Here is a 20033-nt window from a genome sequence, read left to right as displayed (position 1 = left end):
ATTTCTAGTTAGCTCCTCTTAGTGTCTGGCCACTCTTTATTCACTTAACAGTAGTTACTGAGGACTTACTAATTGCCAGACATTGTGCAAGGTTAAGGTTATAAAAGGTGGCACTGCTCTCCACCCATCCATCCAGTTGTCAAATGGGGTGTATGTGCTCTAAATTTTCTATCGTTTTGCAGGGGATTTGGATTTGGAGAGCACAGCAGTGCTCTCTTGGATGTGGAAAAGTAAAATGTGCGTTTCCCAGACTCAATGCTCCCAGTCTCCTGAGATCTGTGGCAAGCAAGCATTGACTCAAAAACATTCTTGGAGTCGCTCTTGCTGCTCGAAGTCTCAGTAAGTCACCGGTCTCGGAATCAACTCCTTGAATATTTAAGCTGTACCTGAAAGCTTCCACCAGATGGCGCTAAAGTACACCTGGGACCAGAAACGATTTGGCTCTACCAGCCACGGCACAGGCCAAGGGGGGGGGCCATTTCAATAACCTGTCAATAACGTCACTATGTTATTTTTTATTTTATTTTATTTTTTACTTTTTGGTGCCGTGACTCGGCTACTAATCGAGGTTGCTGTAGGCACTCTGCGTTTTAATTTAGTTTTCTAGACTCCACTTACTGCCTTATGACAGGAGTTTTACTGTGCATGTATAAGGCTGAATCATGTTACTAACACAGAAAGAAACAAATGAAAATGCCTCTATTTCTGCCTCCGCAATTACACCACCCCCAAACTGTTAATTGCTTCTTGCATTCCTGCCAGAAAAAAAATATCTGCCTGAATATAAGCATCTACTTATATATTTTCTCTCTCCTGTCTTTGCATATACTTATTTCACCTAAGAATGATCGTGCATGCCTGCCCACTGTTTTGGACTATGCTTTCCTATTTACGTGTCTTTGAAATATTTCCTTACCCACATATATTGCATTCTCACATTATTCCCTTTTAATCACGTTCCATAATTAGTTTCGGTTGTTTGCAGCGTTTTGCTATTATTAGAAACAATGCTGTCGTAAACATTTTTGAAAAACGTGGTTGAAAATATCCACAGGGTAAACTCCGTGGAGGGGTTGTTGGAACTAAGGGCATGGGCATTTTACATTCGATGGATAGTGCCACATTGCCCTCCTGGAATGTTTCCCGCTCGCCAGCACTGATTATTATAAAACGTTTACATTGCTGTCCGTTTTATAAGCGAAGCGTGGCGCGTCGTTGTTTGGGTTTGCATCCTCTTTAATCGCGAACGAGGCTGACACTTCGAGCGTTCCTCCGCCGAGCCGCAGCTTCGCGCCCCCGCCGGGGAGCAACCCTACAGCGGTGCCCCGACTCCTCCTGTCCAGCAGGGGGCGCGGGCCGGCCGCTCGCGCATGCGCAGTGCGCTCGGTGTCAGCCGCCCCGGAGCCTTGGAGCCCCGGAGCCCCGTGGCCGGCGCCGCGCTCGCGGCGGACTCGCGCAGACCCGGCCCTGACGGCGGCGGCCGCCGACTCGGCGCTCTCCGACCCGGGCGGCCGTGGCCGACTCCCCGCGGCATGAGCCGGTGACCGAGCGCGGGGCCGAGCAGGAGGCAGCCGTGGCCGAGGTGAGCGGCGCCGAGGGCAGGGCTCTGGGCTCCCCGGGCCGCGCGGGGCCGCTCGCTGTGGTCTCCTGCTTTCCGAGCGCTTTGGTCTCCGCACGCCCTCCCCTTCCCCTGGCCCGCGCCCACCCCAGCACTCCGGTTCCCACCTGTGCCTCTCGCCGCTGCGGCCCCCTCCGCTCCTTCCTTTCCCCGGGCCCGGCCGGCAGCTGCCGTTTCCCGCAGCGCCCGCCCTCCGCCGCGACCCGCCCTCCCTGCCGCCGCCTTCCCGCGAGCTACGGGGACCCGCTTCCTCCCACAGCGATGTCCGGCGCCTCTGCGCTCGGATGCCGCGGGCAGGTCCGCACTGGTAGGGGAAAGTGGCCGGGGACATCGACGTGAAGCTCAGAGGCTTTGGGAGCCTCGTCACTGGCCGCGAGAACCAGATCTAGGCATGCCGTTTTGGGATTCGGAGAGTTGCCTGGTGTAACTTACCGGGAAGTGCTGGTCTAGAAGGGCCCATGACTTATTTGTCTGAAGGTGTTGTTTCGAAATAGAAATATGTCCATTTTATTTCTTAGTGTAAGTTTAAGCGCTCTCAGTACTTTAACAGGACCTGGTTTGTAAAGTTCAGAGCTCAAAGGTTATTCACGATACTGAAGTGTGTGTGATTCAGTTTCCATCATTCCTCACTTTCCCTGACTTAAGCCTCGTGGTTGCATGCGAAGGTATGAATGGATAGTCAAGTCTGGAGCCATTCTGCCATGCTCTGAATCCTAGTTTTAACATTCTCTAGTTGTGCAATATTGGGCCAGCTACTTACTTTCTGTTGTACTTTCCCCATCTGTAAAATGACGGTAATAATAGCGTGTCACATAGCACTGTTACAAGGATTAAATAAGATAACACTTAGACCCTGGCGCACGTAGTAAGTGCTCAGTGAAGTTTAGTTATTATTTAATGCGATTTGTTGCATTAATCGTAGTATCATTCCCATAATTAAAAAGGTACAGTTTTTTAAATTTAAAACCATTTTTAGGGGTGTTTGGCTATAATGTAACTTTAATTATAAAGAATCCTATCAAGTAAGGCAGTGAATTGTGAATTGTGGATTTTTCTGCTTTTGCTAATATTTAGTTCCTTTGTTTCAGAAACGGTTAAGATCCAGTGTAGCAGTGGCTCTGGGAGTTCAGCTATGAGGGCTCCTCTAAAAAGGTTAAGAAGACAAGAAATTGTGACTTGAAACATTGGACTAAGTGGATCTGATATAACCTGAAGCACCAAGGAAAGGTTATTCAGGCAAATTTTAGGAATAAATAATTCCAGGAACAGAAAATCCATCTCATCCTCATAACAGATTGGGGTTAAAAGACTTTTCCAGTGACTCAGTGCTTGACAGCTAGCCAGATGATTCCAGTGTTTTGCAAGGACAGGTTTGATGTGTTTCAAGAAGGCAACGCTGAAATTCTTGTTTTTTTTTTTTTTTTTTGAGACAGAGTCTCGCTTTGTTGCCCAGGCTAGAGTGAGTGCCGTGGCGTCAGCCTAGCTCACAGCAACCTCAAACTCCTGGGCTCGAGTGATCCTTCTGCCTCAGCCTCCCGAGTAGCTGGGACTACAGGCATGCGCCACCATGCCCGGCTAATTTTTTTTTATATATATATCCGTTGGCCAATTAATTTCTTTCTATTTATAGTAGAGACGGGGTCTCGCTCTTGCTCAGGCTGGTTTTGAACTCCTGACCTTGAGCAATCCGCCCGCCTCGGCCTCCCAAGAGCTAGGATTACAGGCGTGAGCCACAGCGCCCGGCCCTGAAATTCTTGTTTTGATCCAGGTTATGGTGTTGCATGACATAAACATTTATTAGTAGAAGATTCCTTTTGGTCTGGCCTCTTCCAGGACTTTTAACTTCTTGCTGGCAGGGAGTGTCATGGGAAGATTATTACTTGTTTCTGTGGATGGTGGTGTTGGGAGGTATCTGTCTTTCTGTGCTTCACTGTGTGAAAACTTCTGGGAGGACTGGTTCTGTGTAGTGCCAAGGCGAGGCCACAGTGTCCAGAGTCAGGAGCAGTGTCCGTTCAGCCTAGGCTGGAATTTTTACAACAGGCGTACAGTTTTGTATAAAGGCAAGGGTGTGTAGAGTAAAGGTGCTCTTTGGATGTGTCATGTGTGATGGCTGGTGGGAAAGGAAGGTGTTCAGGGGTAGGTTACAGAAAATTCAGAGTCTGAGGATGTATTTAGCCATTTTTCCCCCTTTGGAAACTCCTTCCAGTTCAGGAGAAACAATAATCAGATGTCATCGCCATGTACTACAACTAATAAAAAACTTGCATGCTGAAAAATGCGTGCACTGATATAACTGGGAAGGATAGTGATATTCATTTATTCAGTAAACATTTATGTTTATATTAAGTGTGTTCTAGACTTGGTATTAGATGCTGGGAATACTGAGCAGAGATGAAAAACTTGGATTACAAGAAAATCACAACCAGCTGAAGAGACAGACTTGCAAATATTAAGTTAGTTGATGTAATGTGGCAAGGGCTGCAATGAAGTGCATAAAAGGTGATGTGGATGTTCACAGAGAAGATTCTCTGTTTCTAAAACACTGCTTAGGAAGGAGCTTTTTTTCGTTTCATTTCTCATCCTTTTCTTTGCCCCTCATTTCTTATATTAAGAGTGTTTATTCTACACCAAGTGCTTGCCATGTTTCTCAGCTTTTATTTCTCAGAATTAGATACAGACTCGTGGGAGTTTGCTTAGCCTGTGTGGGCATACCTCAGAAGTGTGGAGGAGTTTGTGTGTCTGGGGATGTCCCTCAACCAGTGGGGGGTGAGCATTGGTGGATGGATGTCATAGCTGCCTGTCCTTCAAAGGGACAGTTCTGAGGTGTGTTCTACGTGGTTCTCAAGGGGGATCTTAGCAGGACTGAGCCCTGCTTGCCCAGCTCAGTCTGGTAACCAGCTCAATTACACACCCTAATGGCTTTCCATTCTTCCCTGACTCCTCTCTGTACTACCTCTGGCTTTCTGGATTCACGTTCTGCAAGCTACCTGCACCCAAATCATTTTTCTTATTTGACAGAGTGTGAACTAAGACAGTTGGTGCTAGAAGTAGCTCTGGAAATCAGGCCCCGAGAATGATATTATGAAACTGGCATCACTCACCTCAGTTGGCAGTAAGGACCCCTTTGCTAGTGTTAAGTGAGGTGTTGATAACTCCTGGTACTTTCTAGCGTCACAGTTAGTAGGTTGGGATGCGATTCAGGTAGAAGGGAAAGCATTGGTTAGTATAGAAGCTCTAGCACTTGAGCAGTGTGTATGGATGATGGTGATGATGAAGACAGTGGAGTTGGCTGGCTCTTGTTAGAAGCATTTAGAGAATGCCAGGCTCAGATCAGCCAGACATCAATTCAGGGCACACTGTGAAAGACCAAATGCTTCATGGGAGCATCTCTTGCAGCTGAAGGCAGATTGTGTTGAAGATCAGGCCCAGAATTTAATCATAATTGTGGCAGAACTGCAGAGGGAGCTAAATGCATAGTCTTGACAGGTTGCCTAAAGTCAGGGCAACGATAGGAAGAAGTGAGACCCTGAGGCCTGGGGTGAAGATATTTGGATGGAGGCACTGAGAACTTTGAGCTCTGAGGTTTCCTTAGATCCTCTAGGACGCAGAAGTATCCACTTCTCTGTTGTAGAGGAGAGCAGCCTCTCTTTGCAGGACACTACTCAAAGCCCTCAGTTGAGGCAGGTGGCTCGCAAGGTGATGCTTGTCCTCCTCAAGGTCTGTCTCCACCTCGCCTTAGATCTCTGCATTGCCTGAGAGGGGAAGCGCAATCCCTGAAAGAGTTGTAGGACCTGGCTAATGTGGACCGGTAGGAACTGGGGCAACTGGTGAGGGAGTGAATCTTGAAGCCTGGAGGTGGTAGGGGGTGGGAGCACGTGGGAGCTTTCTGCTGGCTGTCGGAATGTACACAGAGTGAAATAGCTTGCATGCCCGCATTTCTGTCATAGATCTATTAGCATATATTGAGTGGCTGATGTGTGTACCCCAAAGGTGGTAATCTTTAAGGTAAAAATGTATGAACTTTCATATGTGAGTCAGTGACAAGCAAATTCCTTGAGATGTTCCAGTTCGTGGTCTCAGAGATATACAACTTGAAATTATTGATGACAGTTCAGCACGTTTTACCCAAAAAGCTGACAGTGATAGTAACATTCAAGACTTGGTTGTACTTAGCTAACTGGGCAAGAAGCAGTTGTACCTTGTGGGTAGTGGTGGGGAGAGCTCCATTTATCTGAAGTGAAGATGGTTGATAAACCGTACAATGGGCTATGAGCTTTTCAGTTACTTCCCTTTATTTTAACCACTTCGGTGTGGCGCTCACCGGCTGTGAAACCTTGCCCACAGCCGGCACTCATAGTCTGCACGATAGTTTGTGCTGTGCATTGACGACGAATCCGTTTTGCTGTTGTGTGATGAGGAAAGCTTTAATGCACTGAAAGCTTGTTTTACTTTACAGGCAGCTTTACTTGTAATGTAAATCAGAATAGGTAACATATACATATATGTTTTCATTATGTTATTTTTAAACGTTCACAATTTTATTTTGATAAATGAAAAATTAGAAAAGTCATATCATGGCTGTCGGCTAAAGTCGCTGTGTGCATTCATCTGTGGCTGTCGACTACAGTCGACTCTTGGCTGTGCGTGTTCATCTGTGGCTATGGACTGTAGTCGACGCTCGGCTGTGAGTGTTCATCTGTGGCTATGGACTGTAGTCGACGCTGGTCCCGAAGTGGTTAATAGCTTTCCTGAAAGATCAGTGAGTAGAATGAGACTGTTGTGTAGATTGGGACGTTGACATGTGGAATGCCAGAGTTGCTGTTGCAGTGACTTGGTAAGTCTGTGACAGATGATGCAACCACACTCAGGGCTCTGCCCTCCCCACACAGCGTCTAGGTATCAGGTGGCGGAGGTTTGTTTGAAAAGGGATCTTAAATTGTGGTCTACATGGGAACTCTACATTTTCAGATGAGAACTAAACATTTTTAAAAATTTCTCAGTTAGTGATGCTTATGGCTATTTCATTTATCTATTGTGCTGTAACAAACCATCCCCAAACATAGTGGCTTAAAAAGACGACAATGTATCATTTATTTGCTGGTGATTCTGCAATCTATGTGGAGCTTTTTGGGGATGGCTCGTCTCTGCACCAGTGGTTTTGACTGGAGTCTCCCTGAGATTCCCTTCCACTGGGAGCGCAGTGTCCTTACAGCATGGCAGCTGGCTTCTAAGAGGACCAGGGCAGAAGCTATAGGGTCTCTCAAGGCCTGGGCTCAAAAGTCCCGGAATGTTGCTTCAACTACATTGTCCTGATCAGAGCAAATCACAAAGCTAACCCAGGTTCAGAGGGAAGAGATGTAGATTCTGTCTTTTAATTTGAAAAGTATCATGCACATTCATGGATGGGGAGAATTGCTGGTATTCATCTTTGGAAATGGTTTTACCACACTGGCCCTTTTCCTTCCTCCTTCCTTCTCCTCTTTTCCCTTCCTACCTCCCTTTGTCTCTCCTGCCCCATTCCTTTTTCCTTCCATCTCAATTTGCCAACTATAACCTTCATTATAAAGCACCAATATATATTTTATTTAAGATTAAAGAAATATCTTTTCTTATTGATATCTGTTCACATTTTTTTTATATTTTCCTAGTGGTGTTTTTTACATTCTACGTTTTGCTATGCTTTTGTCTGTCTTCTCTCCCTCATTAGAATGTAAGTTCCTCTGAGTAGGGTCTTTGCTTTCCTCTTTGTTTCCTTCACCATGTATGGTAGATGCTCAGTAATGGTTTGAATGAATCAATGAATGAAAACAGATTTTAGAATAACCAGGCATCATTTTGGCCAGATAAATCATCATTTTATGTTAGGCACATGTTTCAAAATAAAAACAAAATAACTATCTTTAGCTATTCCACTTTGATTTTCCTTCCTTTGTTGGTGACTCTCTTCCCAGACCCCCACATTTGCCAGCTTATGCTTTAAGAGAATATATATTTATAGGGTACAATTATATTTTATGTAATATATCAATATTTACATTAAATATTTTACTTAGTATTAAATATTAAATTGTGTCATGCCATATATATTCCTGTGTAGAAGTACATTATTAATATATATCTGTATATATTTATAAGAAATGTCAACAATCCCTTTTTGTTATTCCATCAAACCACTTACGGGAAAGAAATAGGTAGATTAAGAGTCGAAAGTCCTTTCTCAAGCATCATTTGCCACCCTGAATACTTGATTTTTCTTGTTTCTCTCCTTGATGACCAGGAGTGTGAGGAAGAGGCTGTCTGTGTCATTATGTGTGCGTCGGTCAAGTATAATATCCGGGGTCCTGCCCTCATCCCAAGAATGAAGACCAAGCACCGAATCTACTACATCACCCTCTTTTCCATTGTCCTCCTGGGCCTCATTGCCACTGGCATGTTCCAGTTCTGGCCCCATTCCATCGAGTCCTCGAGCGACTGGAACGCGGAGAAGCGCAGCGTCCGCGACGTGCCCGTGGTCAGGCTGCCGGCCGACAGCCCCATCCCGGAGCGGGGGGATCTCAGCTGCAGAATGCACACGTGTTTTGATGTCTACCGCTGTGGCTTCAACCCGAAGAACAAAATAAAGGTGTATATCTATTCTCTGAAAAAGTACGTGGATGACCTCGGTGTCCCAGTCAGCAACACCATCTCCCGGGAGTATAATGAACTGCTCACAGCCATCTCAGACAGCGACTACTACACTGACGACATCAGCCGGGCCTGCCTGTTTGTGCCCTCCATCGACGTGCTCAACCAGAACACACTCCGCATCAAGGAGACAGCGCAGGCGTTGGCCCAGCTCTCTAGGTACCTCACGCTTACACAGAGCCCCAGCGATGTTTGAATGGCCCTTCAGGGAACTAAAGGGAAGGAGAAAGATAGGACTGTTTCCCCTTTTGAGCTGGCTTCCCGATAGGAGGGGGTATGTACGAGCAACTCACTTGTAGCACGGGGCCTGTGTGTGAGCATCTGGGCTCTGTACCCGTGAAGTCCGCTGTCTCTGGTGCTACTGCTCTGGCTTCCCGACTTCGTAGAATTTACAAAATAAGGGTGGCCCAAAATAAGGGTGGCCCTCCTCTTATTACTCATGTAATATGTTCACTGTAAAAAGTCTGAAAATACAGGCCGGGCGCTGTGGCTCACGCCTGTAATCCTAGCTCTTGGGAGGCCGAGGCGGGCGGATTGCTCAAGGTCAGGAGTTCAAAACCAGCCTGAGCAAGAGCGAGACCCCGTCTCTACTATAAATAGAAAGAAATTAATTGGCCAACTGATATATATATAAAAAATTAGCCGGGCATGGTGGCGCATGCCTGTAGTCCCAGCTACCCGGGAGGCTGAGGCAGAAGGATTGCCTGAGCCCAGGAGTTTGAGGTTGCTGTGAGCTAGGCTGACGCCACGGCACTCACTCTAGCCTGGACAACAAAGTGAGACTCTGTCTCAAAAAAAAAAAAAAAAAAAAAAAAAAAAGTCTGAAAATACAGGTAGACAAAAAGAAGAATGTAAGATTTATTCTGAAGTCCTACCTATAAGAGATAAACATTATTGATATTTTGATGTTGGTTTTCAGTCTTTTTTTTTTTGAGACAGTCTCACTCTGTTGCCTAGGCTAGAGTGCTGTAGCGTCAGCCTAGCTCACAGCAACCTCAAACTTCTGGGCTCAAGCAATCCTTCTGCCTCAGCCTCCCGAGTAGCTGGGACTATAGGCATGCGCCACCACGCCCAGCTAATTTTTTCTATATATATATATATTTTTTTTTAGTTGGCCAATTAATTTCTATCGATTTATAGTAGAGACGGGGTCTGGCTCTTGCTCAGGGTGGTTTTGAACTCCTGACTTCGAGCAATCTGCCCGCCTCGGCCTCCCAGAGTGCTAGGATTACAGGCATGAGCCACTGCACCCAGCCAGTTTTCAGTCATTTTTGTATAAAAAATATATATACATACACTTGCATGTATGTAAACTTTTTTGGCAAGAACAGAATCACATAGTACATGCTCTGCCTGCTTTTTCCCTTACTGTATCATGAATATATTTCTGAATAATTTCATGTCCTTTTACTATATAATTTTAAGGATTGTATAGTATTCCATTTTGTGTATGTTCCATAATATATTTAGCCAGCCTTCTATATTTTATTTATTTTTTTTTTGTTTCTTTAACCAAATGGTGAACATTTAGGTAGTTTTCAGTTTGTTATTATTAGGAACAGTTCTGTACTGGACAAGCTTGAAGTACATATTCATTCACTTTTTTCTTTCAAGGAGCCAGACTAGTATCTAGTATCTGATGTATGTTGGGATTTCCAGGAATTTACTTTGCATACCTGAGAAGTGGCCCTATTTGGGGTCAGGGATACTTGCTACTTCTTGTCTACTGATTGACTCTTGTTTCTTCTTTGCTGACATGAGAATTCTCTTACATGTTTAATTTCTTGATAGGTGGGATCGAGGTACAAATCACCTGCTGTTCAACATGTTGCCTGGAGGTCCCCCAGATTATAACACGGCCCTGGATGTCCCCAGAGACAGGTAGGCATATTTGGGGCTGTCCCTGAGGATTAAGTAAATGCAAGATCCTTTCGTTCATGTGATATATTCCTAAGCCTACTGAGACATACTTTGTAATAGGAATTGTTTATTACAATTGTAATAGGAATTGTTTAAACTAGAAAATTGTCCTAGGTATTTCCCTCCTTAAGACATAGAATTGTTCAGATCTGCTTAAATCTGTTTTGGGATACCAGTTAAAAGCTTATGTCCTATCATAGCCTCTAAAAAAACTGTTTTCTTAGTTTGGGCTGTGTGCTTCTAAGTATAACATTCCCAGTCTCCAAGGAGTGGTTCAGGACTGACTTGTGTCAGGTCTCTCTGAATTTAGGAGCATTTGCTGAAAGTAGACCCACAGGTTGCTGAGGGAAGAGGGAATGGATATGTCAAAATGATACCTAAAGCCTATAACGTAGGGGGAAATGAAGGCACTCTGATGATCATTTACTCTCTGTTGTCTCAGTCAGTAGGGTGCTTCCTTTCTGTTCTTCCTTCCCTCCATCCTTCCCTGCCTTCCTTAAGAGCTTTTCTCCTCCCTGTCCCTCAGCCCCCTTCCTGCTCCCTTCTTTCCTTTTAGTAAAACCTACCAAATAGGCAGATGTGGTTTGGGATGGCTATGATTGCATGATTGTGAGTTTGAGTTTACTTACTATATTTATCTGACCTTTCATACACTGACTGAACCACTTTGGCCAGAGGCTTCTTGGAAAGCTCTGGAATGAGGTACTATTTAAGGGACCTTGGTTCAAGGCTTTGAGGAAAGCAGAAAGTTTGGGTTCAAGATAAGGGTCCTGGGCAGGACTCAAGGTATAGGATTGTTAAAAGAGTATGAACTCGTTTATCGCTAGTCTCATTACAGCTGATGTTAAACTGAAATCATTTTACTGAAAAAGGTAACAGCCTAAGGTATCAGCGTGAGAACAGCTGTGTTCTCAACTTGTTAGAGGCTAACATTGCCATTTATGAAAATCTACACTTAGTAGTTTTTTCCACAGAAGATTAAACTTAAACCCTCTTTGCTTTAAGTGATTATCTAGAGTCAGTTCTGAGTTTCTATCTGGAAATACAATTATCAGTAGAAGAAACAAACACCCCTGGACCACCTCTCAATGTTGGTATAGAAACCATTGTGGACAATAGAGGGCAGTCTAGCTGCACAAATGCTTTAGGAAACAGATAAACACAGGGCGAACCTGGATTTGGTGGCTCTCAGGCCCAGTGAAGGTGTGTTTGTTTCGGAGTAGGCTACTTTTTATGGATTTGGTTGTTCTGGGGAAGTTAAATACCTGAGAGAACAGAGAAGGGAAGGAAAGGAGCTGTTAGGAATGCAATGTCTTCACCTCCTGTTCTGGGTTTCTTTTCAGAAGGGCTTCTTTCTGATTGGGGCATTTCACTTTTTGCTGACATTTTGGCATATGCATCTGCATGGGAAATGATTTCATTTTTATCAAGTGCACATGTTAAATGGGGTTTCATTTCTCTGTAGGAAGGTGTCAAGTAGACAGGAGAAGGTTTGATTCTTGCTAGTGTTTAGGTGTTAAGGATCAGGAAGGTTAAATTGTTTTTCCTATTCACGTATTTTTGTAAGTGATTATAGGCAATCCTGTAGCAAGTAATGAATCACCATATAGTCCTCCTTTATCTTTGCATGTGGGAAATTTCATTTTGAAACCTAGGTGGCCTTCTGGTTGGGGTAAGGAATAGTAGATTTGTTTGTTAATTTTTCTTATCCTTTGTCCTTGCTCCTGGGTTCACAGGAGGCAAGAACTATGAATGTAGAATAATTTTAGCAGGAACTGCAAGTCAGATTGTTTAGAAATCAGAAAACAGGTGGGCTAGATTAGACTACTTTAAGATCTCCCAAATCTAAAGTCATAGGAGTGATTACTTAAACATTATTTTACTCAAGGAAATGCAAGGACCCAGACTGAAGGGAAATGTCTGCTCAGTGAATCTGTTTTTCATGCTGCTTAAATCTGTTTTTATTTCTCTTTCAATTTTCAAAAATCATACATATGATGTGCATATATATTCTTGGTACAAGAGTTGAATAGTAGGCAAGTGTATAAAAAGTAAAATGTAACAATATGCTTTCATCTCCTCTTCTGTCTTTACTCCCTTACCAAGAGATACTTACTGTTAAAATACTGTGTATTTTTCTGGTCTTTTTCCTGTGGAGTTAGACACAAACACACACACATACATACACATCTTAATTTAACTTAGGTGGGGAGCATGTTATACCTCTTTAATGCCTTACTTAACTGATGTCAGTTTCCTCAGATATGTTCTGTAATACTGTCACCACCTTGGATTTTTATCCTTTCTTGCACATCTCTCACAAATTTCTACTTTTGTGGGTACAGTGAACACTGTCCTGGTGGCAGATACGCTGAAAGCTCTGACTTCAGCATTATAGAGTGTGTCCATGTAACAAAAACTTTTGAACCCCGTTAAGATTTTGAAATAAAAAAAAATTTTCTACTTTTGTGTAGGTGTGTATATTTATTTATTTAAACTTGCTATAGAAAATTTCAAACCTATACAAAGAAGAGAGACTAGTACAGTGAACCCTGTGTACCAATGGTCCAACTTCAGTAATTATCACTTGAAGCCAGTCTCATTTCATCTGTATTCTGATCCACTCCCCACCCTCACTAAATTATCTAAAAACAAATCCCAGACATTGTATCATTATATCTGTAAATATTGCTATGTGACTCTCTGCATGATGGCTTTTTAAAAAACATAACTAACTACAATACTATCATCAGACCCAAGAAAATTAACAGTGATTTTCTTTAATGTCACCAAATATTCACCAGATATCTAGCCATTGTTCAAATTTACCTGTCTCATAAATATCATTTTACAGTTTGTTTGCCTCAGTAAACAAATGAGGATGGCAAATAGAATTGGTCAGCTCTTTTTTTGTTTTGTTTTTTGCAAAAACTGAAGTTTTATATTTGAGGAATTTGCAGGCCTGATAACATGCATGGTAAAGGAAAGCGAAGGATAAACTTGCAGCATTACTGTGTTTGGGCACTGCGAATGCTCAGGCAGCAGAAGGGTGAGCTCTGTGAGAAGATGTGAGAAGAGTTGGGTAGGATGGTGGAGAGGCCACGGGGAGGAAGGCTGGGTGACTGAGGTGTCCTGGAGTCAGGAAGTCCTGCAAAGTGCTAAAAATGCTGGCGATCACTTTGAGTGATATAGTACTTGGTCTGGCACGATCTGATCATCATATTAATGCTTTTTTAGCTGCAAGTTTTCTATGCAGTCTCTCGCAACTTTGGAACTGACCTCTGATTTGGGGATACATAATGGGAAAACAGAATGTGCTGCTCAGAAATTCACTTTTCAGTCAATGTAAAACACGTGTTCTGTAAAGCAAGGGATGCTTGCAACATTTTCTCCCTTATAATGTAATGGAAACCTCAGCGGGAGAAGATACAGTGACTTAAAGTTGAAGTCCTGGCAGTAGCAGGGTGGGTGGTGAGACCACTTTGCAGTTTGGCTAATTGCAGTCATGGTTCTTTCTGAGATTGCCAATGGAGATTGCACGTGTATGATTTTCTGTGCGCTTCAGATTGCTGCTTTCCCGCTGCCACTGCAGAACATCCACCTTACACCCCATCCAGAATAGAATAACAAGCTTGGGGCCCCAGGGACAGAATAATAGTAAAAGTTGGTGTGAGATACACCTGCTTCCTTTCTCTTTACATACATACACACACCCTTGTCCTCTGGGGCTTTGGGTGTAATAGCCTAATCACTCATGACGCTGGCTTGCCTGGACTGCGTGGTGCCTATATATGGGATCCACGTCTGCTGCTCCACACACAGGCCATGGCGCCCATACAGAGTCTGCTCGCCATCATGGTCATGGAACCCACCCAAATTCATGCTGGATGGATTCAGTGCTGCATGCTAATCAGGAAAAATAAAACCGTGTGTTGGTGCTAAGGATAATCATTACATTTTACAGAGTACACTGGCAGCTGGAGAAGTTTTTAGCCTGCACATTACCTCACTTACCAGTTCTTGGTTTCATAAAGCTTAAACAAACAGAGTGGGATTTCCAGGAGTGGTTTGAAAATCTTTGAACTTAAACTAGTCATGTTAGAAGGGAATGTAGGTTGTCATCAGGGTAGGGATGGGATTGGTAGCAATCAATATTGCAAAAAATGTGGTTTCTCAGTTCAGACATTTTGGCTGAGACTGTACAGTGTGTGCAACTGGCACAACTTGCCTCAGAAAGTGATTTCGATGGGTTTGGGGCCCCAGGGACAGAATAGCAGTAAAAGTCGGTATGATACACACCTGCTTCTTTTCTCTGATGAAGTGTTGTTGTACTACTTGCTGGATCCAATTAAACCAGTGTGGTCACTGTTTTCTAATTAAGGAGAATAAAATCTAGTGCAAACAAACTGCAAGAGAAGCACAAAAGGTCCAATTCTGGATTCTGCTTCCTGTATAGGGAATTAAGTTAATAAGACTGTGTAGCTGGATTGGACAGTGAGAGCTGGTAGAGGCTGTGATTGACATGTAGCTCTGGGACAACAGTGGAAAGAACTGCTTGGGGCAAGGATTGGAGAGAGGCTGTGGTATGAGATGTGAGATGTGATACTTCCCAGCCCATTGCCTCCTGAGATTTCAGTCACTGGGTTGCTAAATGACTGCCCCAGGCTAGTCCTGGTATGCAAACCTATTACTATTCCTGTTATTGTAAATGTGTTTAAGGATGAGGTATGACTTGGAAGAGGTGAATGGGATCTGAATGAGGTAGCAGAGGGGCTGAATATAGAGTGTCTCCTGGGCTATGATGTGTTTTAAAAATTTGGAAGTAAGGAAAGACTATTTAGGACCTGGGGAAGGCTGGTAATCCAGGGATAGAATGCAGCTGATGTCCAGGAGATGTGAGTGTAAAATATTTAGCACCGTGTCTTTATAGAAAAGTGACTCAGTAACATTAGCTGTTGTTGATATTATGATTAAGATTCAATAATTCACTTTGCAGAGAACCTTCTGTGCAAGGTTCTGTGATAGGACCTTCTTTCTTTCTCATTGTTTGACAAAATCCTTTGCTTCCAGGGCCCTGTTGGCTGGTGGCGGCTTTTCTACCTGGACTTACCGGCAAGGCTACGATGTCAGCATTCCTGTCTATAGTCCACTGTCAGCTGAGGCGGATCTTCCAGAGAAGGGACCAGGGTAAGGTGCATTCAGCACAGCCAGCTGTGCCTTTACAGACTCTGTTAGGTGCTGTGAGGTTTAGTGTGGTGGGTATCGCAGCAGTTGAACTTCAGTTACAGGCCAGGGTCCTCGAGGCTCCCATTTTTCCCACCCCCAATCCAGTCTTGTTTATCCTGTAGCATTCTCTATCTCAGTAAGTTCACAGTGCTGTCTACCAAGTTTTCCAAACCAGAAATCTATGTGGCATTCTTAACTCCTTCCTCTTCTTTACTTCCTATATCAAAATAATAAGTCCTATTGATTCTATATTCTAAATATTTCTTACATCTGTCTGCTCCCTGTCTCCTCTACCTCTGCTCTAGGCCAGGTGACTGTCATCTCTCCATTGGATTGTAGAAATGGCATACTATTTGGTTTCTCTGCCTCTAGCCTTGCTACTCTCTTGTCTGCTGTTGGTTTCACATTGCCCTTAGGATAAAGCCCACACTCCCTAAAATGTCTTCTTTTTTTTGAGACAGAGTCTCACTCTGTTAGCTGGGCTAGAGTGCTGTGGTGTCAACCTAGCTCAAAGCAACTTCTAACTCCTGGGCTTAAGCGATCCTCTGCCTTAGATTCCCGAGTAGCTGGGACTACAGGCATGTGCCACCATGCCTGGCTAAGTTTTCTATTTTTAGTAGAGACAAGGTCTCTACTAAAAAGGTCTCTTGCTCAGGCTGGTCTCGAACTCCTGAGCTCAAGCTATACTCCTGCCTTGGCCTCCCAAAGTGCTAGGATTACAGGCATGAGCCACTGTGCCTGGCCACCTAAGTTGTCCTTCAAGTCTATCATCTGACCACCATCTCCATCCCTATCCTTTTCTGTGAGAACTTTTTATTTCTTTCAGTTCATAGAACAAGTTTTGCTCTTTCAATTTTTCTGGGCTGCAAACACACCTTCCACTGCCTGCAGATCATTTTCCTCATCTCTGTCAGTCTAACATTCCTGCTCGTCCCTTAGGTCTTCACTTGGAACCACCTACTCAGGGTGGGGTGGAGTTACTGTCTTGGCCCCTGGACCAGTTCTTCTGCTTTATGCTCCCAAGCAGGCTGCATGTCTCCTTGTATGACATTAATATGCCTTGTTGTAATGACTTGCTCAAATCCTATCTTCTTTGGATTTGGTTAAGTGCAGTGATGCTGAGGCCAAGTGGTTTTGTTTGTTTGTTTGTTTGTTTCTTTTAAGTGACATGGTCTCATATGTTGCCTAGGATGACCTTGAACTCCTGGGCTCAAGCAATCTTCCTGCCTCACCTCCCGAGTACCTGGCACTACAGGAATGAACCACTGCACCTGGCTGTTTTTTAACTGCCGTACCCTTAGTGCCTGGCACATAATTGACTCATATTTTAATATGTGAGGGAGTAAATAAACAGGGCTGATAGCATGGAAATGGAAGACCTTTTGTCTAACCTTTTTTGCTGTAGTCTATTATAAAATTGTGCTATTTCATGGTGGGAATCTCAGTGAGCTTCGAATGAACATAATGATAATAAAAGCATTCTTTACCTGTTTGAGATGTACTCAGAGACAAAGGTGACTGATTTGTAAATTGCAACACACAGAATGTCATATCACGTGAGATTTAAAAGCCCACACATATTATTTGGTCTCAGAAATTAGTCCCATGGAAATAGTTGGCTTCAAGAACATTCGAACCATTCTGTAATCATCCCAGACTTCCCCTTAGAAACCTTTATGGAACTTTTCCTAGGAGGAGAAATCTCTCTGCTATGTATATGTTCTACCATGTGGCCTGGGACCAAATTCTGAAACTTAGATTAGCCATTTGTTTAGCAAATTTTGTTATTTAGACAATGTATAAAATCCAGGTGAATTTGAGACATTTTTTTCTCTACCCTTAGGCAAGTGCAAAGAAAGACTGAATGGCTCATGAACTTGTTAATTAGATCATCTTAGATTTTTCTTTCTAGTAGACTCCCAGAGTCGACTTAATTTATTTTATTTTTTAATTAACATTAATTTATAAACCATAAAATTTACTCTCGTAATGTGTACAATTTAGCGGTTTTTAGTGTATTCACAAAGTTGTGCAGCTATCATCAGCATTACTACCTAATTCCAGAATGTTGTATTACTCCACAAATAAACCTAGTACACATTAGCAGTCACTCTTAATCTCTGCTCCTAGCAACAATTATTAATCCACTTTCTGTCTGTATAGATTTTCCTGTTCTGGACATTACCTATAAATATAATCATACAATAAGTGGCCTTTTGTATTTGTCTTCTTTCACTTAACATTTTCAAGGTTTATCCATGATGTAGCATAAAGTCAGTACTTCAGTTCTTTCTTGGCTGAGTAATATTTCATCCATGGATATACCACATTGTGTTCATCTATTCATTAGTTGATAGAAATTTGGGTTATTTCCACTTTTTAGCTATTATGAATAATGCTGCTATGAACTTTCTTGTACAAGTTTTTGTGTAAACCTGTGTTTTCAGTCCTCTTGAGTATATGCCTAGTTAGTAGAATTGCTTGGGTCATATGGTAATTCTATGTTTAACATTTTGAGGAACTGCCAGACTTTTCCAAAGTGGTAGCACCGTTCCCACCAGCAATGTATGAGGGTTCTAATTTCTCCACTTCCTCGTCAACACTTGTTATTGTCTATGTCTTTGATTCTAGCCATCCTAGTAGATGTGAAGTATTAATAGTATCTCATTTACCTAATGACTAATGTTGAGTATCTTTTTATGTGCTTATTGGCCATTTGTACAACTTCTTTGGAGTAATGTCTATTAAGATCATTTGCCTATTTTTAAATTGGGTTGTCTTTTTATTGTAGAGCTGTAAAAATTCTCTATATATCCCAGATGTTAGACCTTCATCAAATATATGACTTGCAGATATTTTTTCCTATTCTATTGATTTCTTTTCATTTTCTTGATAGTGTCCTCTGGTGCACAAAAGCTCCTAATTTTGATGAAGACAAATTTATCTATTTTTCCTTTGGTTGCTTGCACTTTTAGTGTCATATTTAGGAAACCATTGCCTAATCCAAGGACATGAAGATTTATGCTTATCTTTTCTTCTAAGAGTTTTATAGTTTTAGCTCTTACATTTAGATTTATGGTTCATGTTGAGTTAATTTTTGTATGCAGTATAAGGGAGGGTCCAAATTCATTCTTTTGCTTGTGACTGTCCAGTTGTCTCAGCACCATTTATTGAAAAGACTATTCTTCTTCCATTATGTTGGCACCCTTGTTCAAAATCAACTGACCATAAATAAATGGGTATATTTTTGGATTTTCAATTATAATTCATTGTTCTATATATCCATTCTGTGCCAATACCACACTGTCTTGATTATTGTAGCTTTGTATTAAGTTTTGAAATAGGTAAATGTGCGTCCTCCAACTTTATTCTTCTTTTTCAAGGTTTTTCTGACTATTCAAGGCCCCTTACAGTTTAATTATTTTTGTTATAATGTAACCTTCAGTAAGTAGAAATAAAAAAAACTCAACTCCTTGTGCTTATACAACTACAAAACTGAAACACATTTACAAATTCAATACAAACATCTACAAAACTAATATTCAGATTAGCATAATTACACTCGATAGCTGAGGCTATTTCTTTGAAATGGAATTATATCTTTAAGGTGAATATGGAGTTAATTGGATTCATTAGGATTGGCATGCTTATACTGTTGCATACTGGGTGATAAGTACTTTTCTTTACCATATTTTCAATTTGAACCACTAGGAAGCTTCCCTTTATATAGCATATTGTGACATCATTTATCTTCATATGGTACAGATGCATCACTCATATTTTTCTCAACATGTTATTATGAAAATTTCCAAGCAGACAACAAGGTTTAAAAACTTTTATAGTGAACATTATGCATACTCACCACCTAGATTGTATTTGCATTTTATTGCACTTGCTTTATATGATTTACATTTTGTCTTCCTTTCATATCATTAGCCCACAAAATGCATATTTGGACACTGAATTTTTTTTAGCACTGTTTGTCATTAAATGTGAGCAAAAATATGCCTAGACTAATTTTTTTGATTACCATCAAATGAAAATGCAAAAATAATTCTTATGGAGAATTCATAGACTAGAGAAACTGATGTAGTTCAATGCCCTGTTTTGAAGTTAGATTTTTATAAACTGAGAAGGGGTGATCTGTGTGAGCCCAACTGGGGTAGTACAAGTTGGGGTAGTACAAGTTTCTGTCATGTGCATAGGATCTTAATTTGGCGTATTTATGTATCATGAGATGTAAATAACTGTAGTAAGTAAGGAAAGAATTACTTCTCTGCTTGCTGCTTCTGTGAGCATTTACTTAGATTTGACACATTGACTGCCACACTAAGAAAAAAGTTTTTTCCTTGGGGCCATGGTATTTATCATAAAAGTAGAATAAAAACTTGGAAAACAAAATAATCCTTTCTAATTTAATGAAAAATTTGTTATTTTTTATTGTTTTCTGTGCATGGGTTATATGCAACTTGGAAAATAGTTCTCACAGCTCCCAAGGTGAAGAGACGTGAGTTACGTATGCTTCATGAGGCCCTGGGCTCAAAACTAGTGTGAGTTAAATACAACTCACATGGCAGTTAATGTG

General features: G+C 42.2%; 1 protein-coding gene across 2 annotated transcripts in view; it reads left to right on the top strand.

The window, feature by feature from the left end:
• Positions 1 to 1358: 1358 nt before the first annotated feature.
• The window catches only part of EXT2 (exostosin glycosyltransferase 2), a 130527-nt gene continuing 111852 nt past the window's right edge, over positions 1359 to 20033 (top strand). The window contains exons 1-4 of one of the 2 annotated variants that reach the window (XM_012790422.3): positions 1359 to 1582; positions 7896 to 8461; positions 10094 to 10183; positions 15293 to 15409. In XM_012790422.3, coding sequence (XP_012645876.1) covers positions 7926 to 8461; positions 10094 to 10183; positions 15293 to 15409 — 743 coding nt within the window. In that variant the 5' untranslated portion in view covers positions 1359 to 1582; positions 7896 to 7925. Of the gene's footprint in view, positions 1583 to 7889; positions 8462 to 10093; positions 10184 to 15292; positions 15410 to 20033 lie in introns of those variants that run through there. The other variant, XM_012790441.2, reaches the window with a different exon arrangement.

This window comes from Microcebus murinus, chromosome 4 (assembly GCF_040939455.1).
Source record: "Microcebus murinus isolate Inina chromosome 4, M.murinus_Inina_mat1.0, whole genome shotgun sequence".
In the NCBI taxonomy this organism is placed as follows: Eukaryota; Metazoa; Chordata; class Mammalia; order Primates; family Cheirogaleidae; genus Microcebus; species Microcebus murinus.
This window is presented reverse-complemented; position numbering and strand designations above follow the sequence as displayed.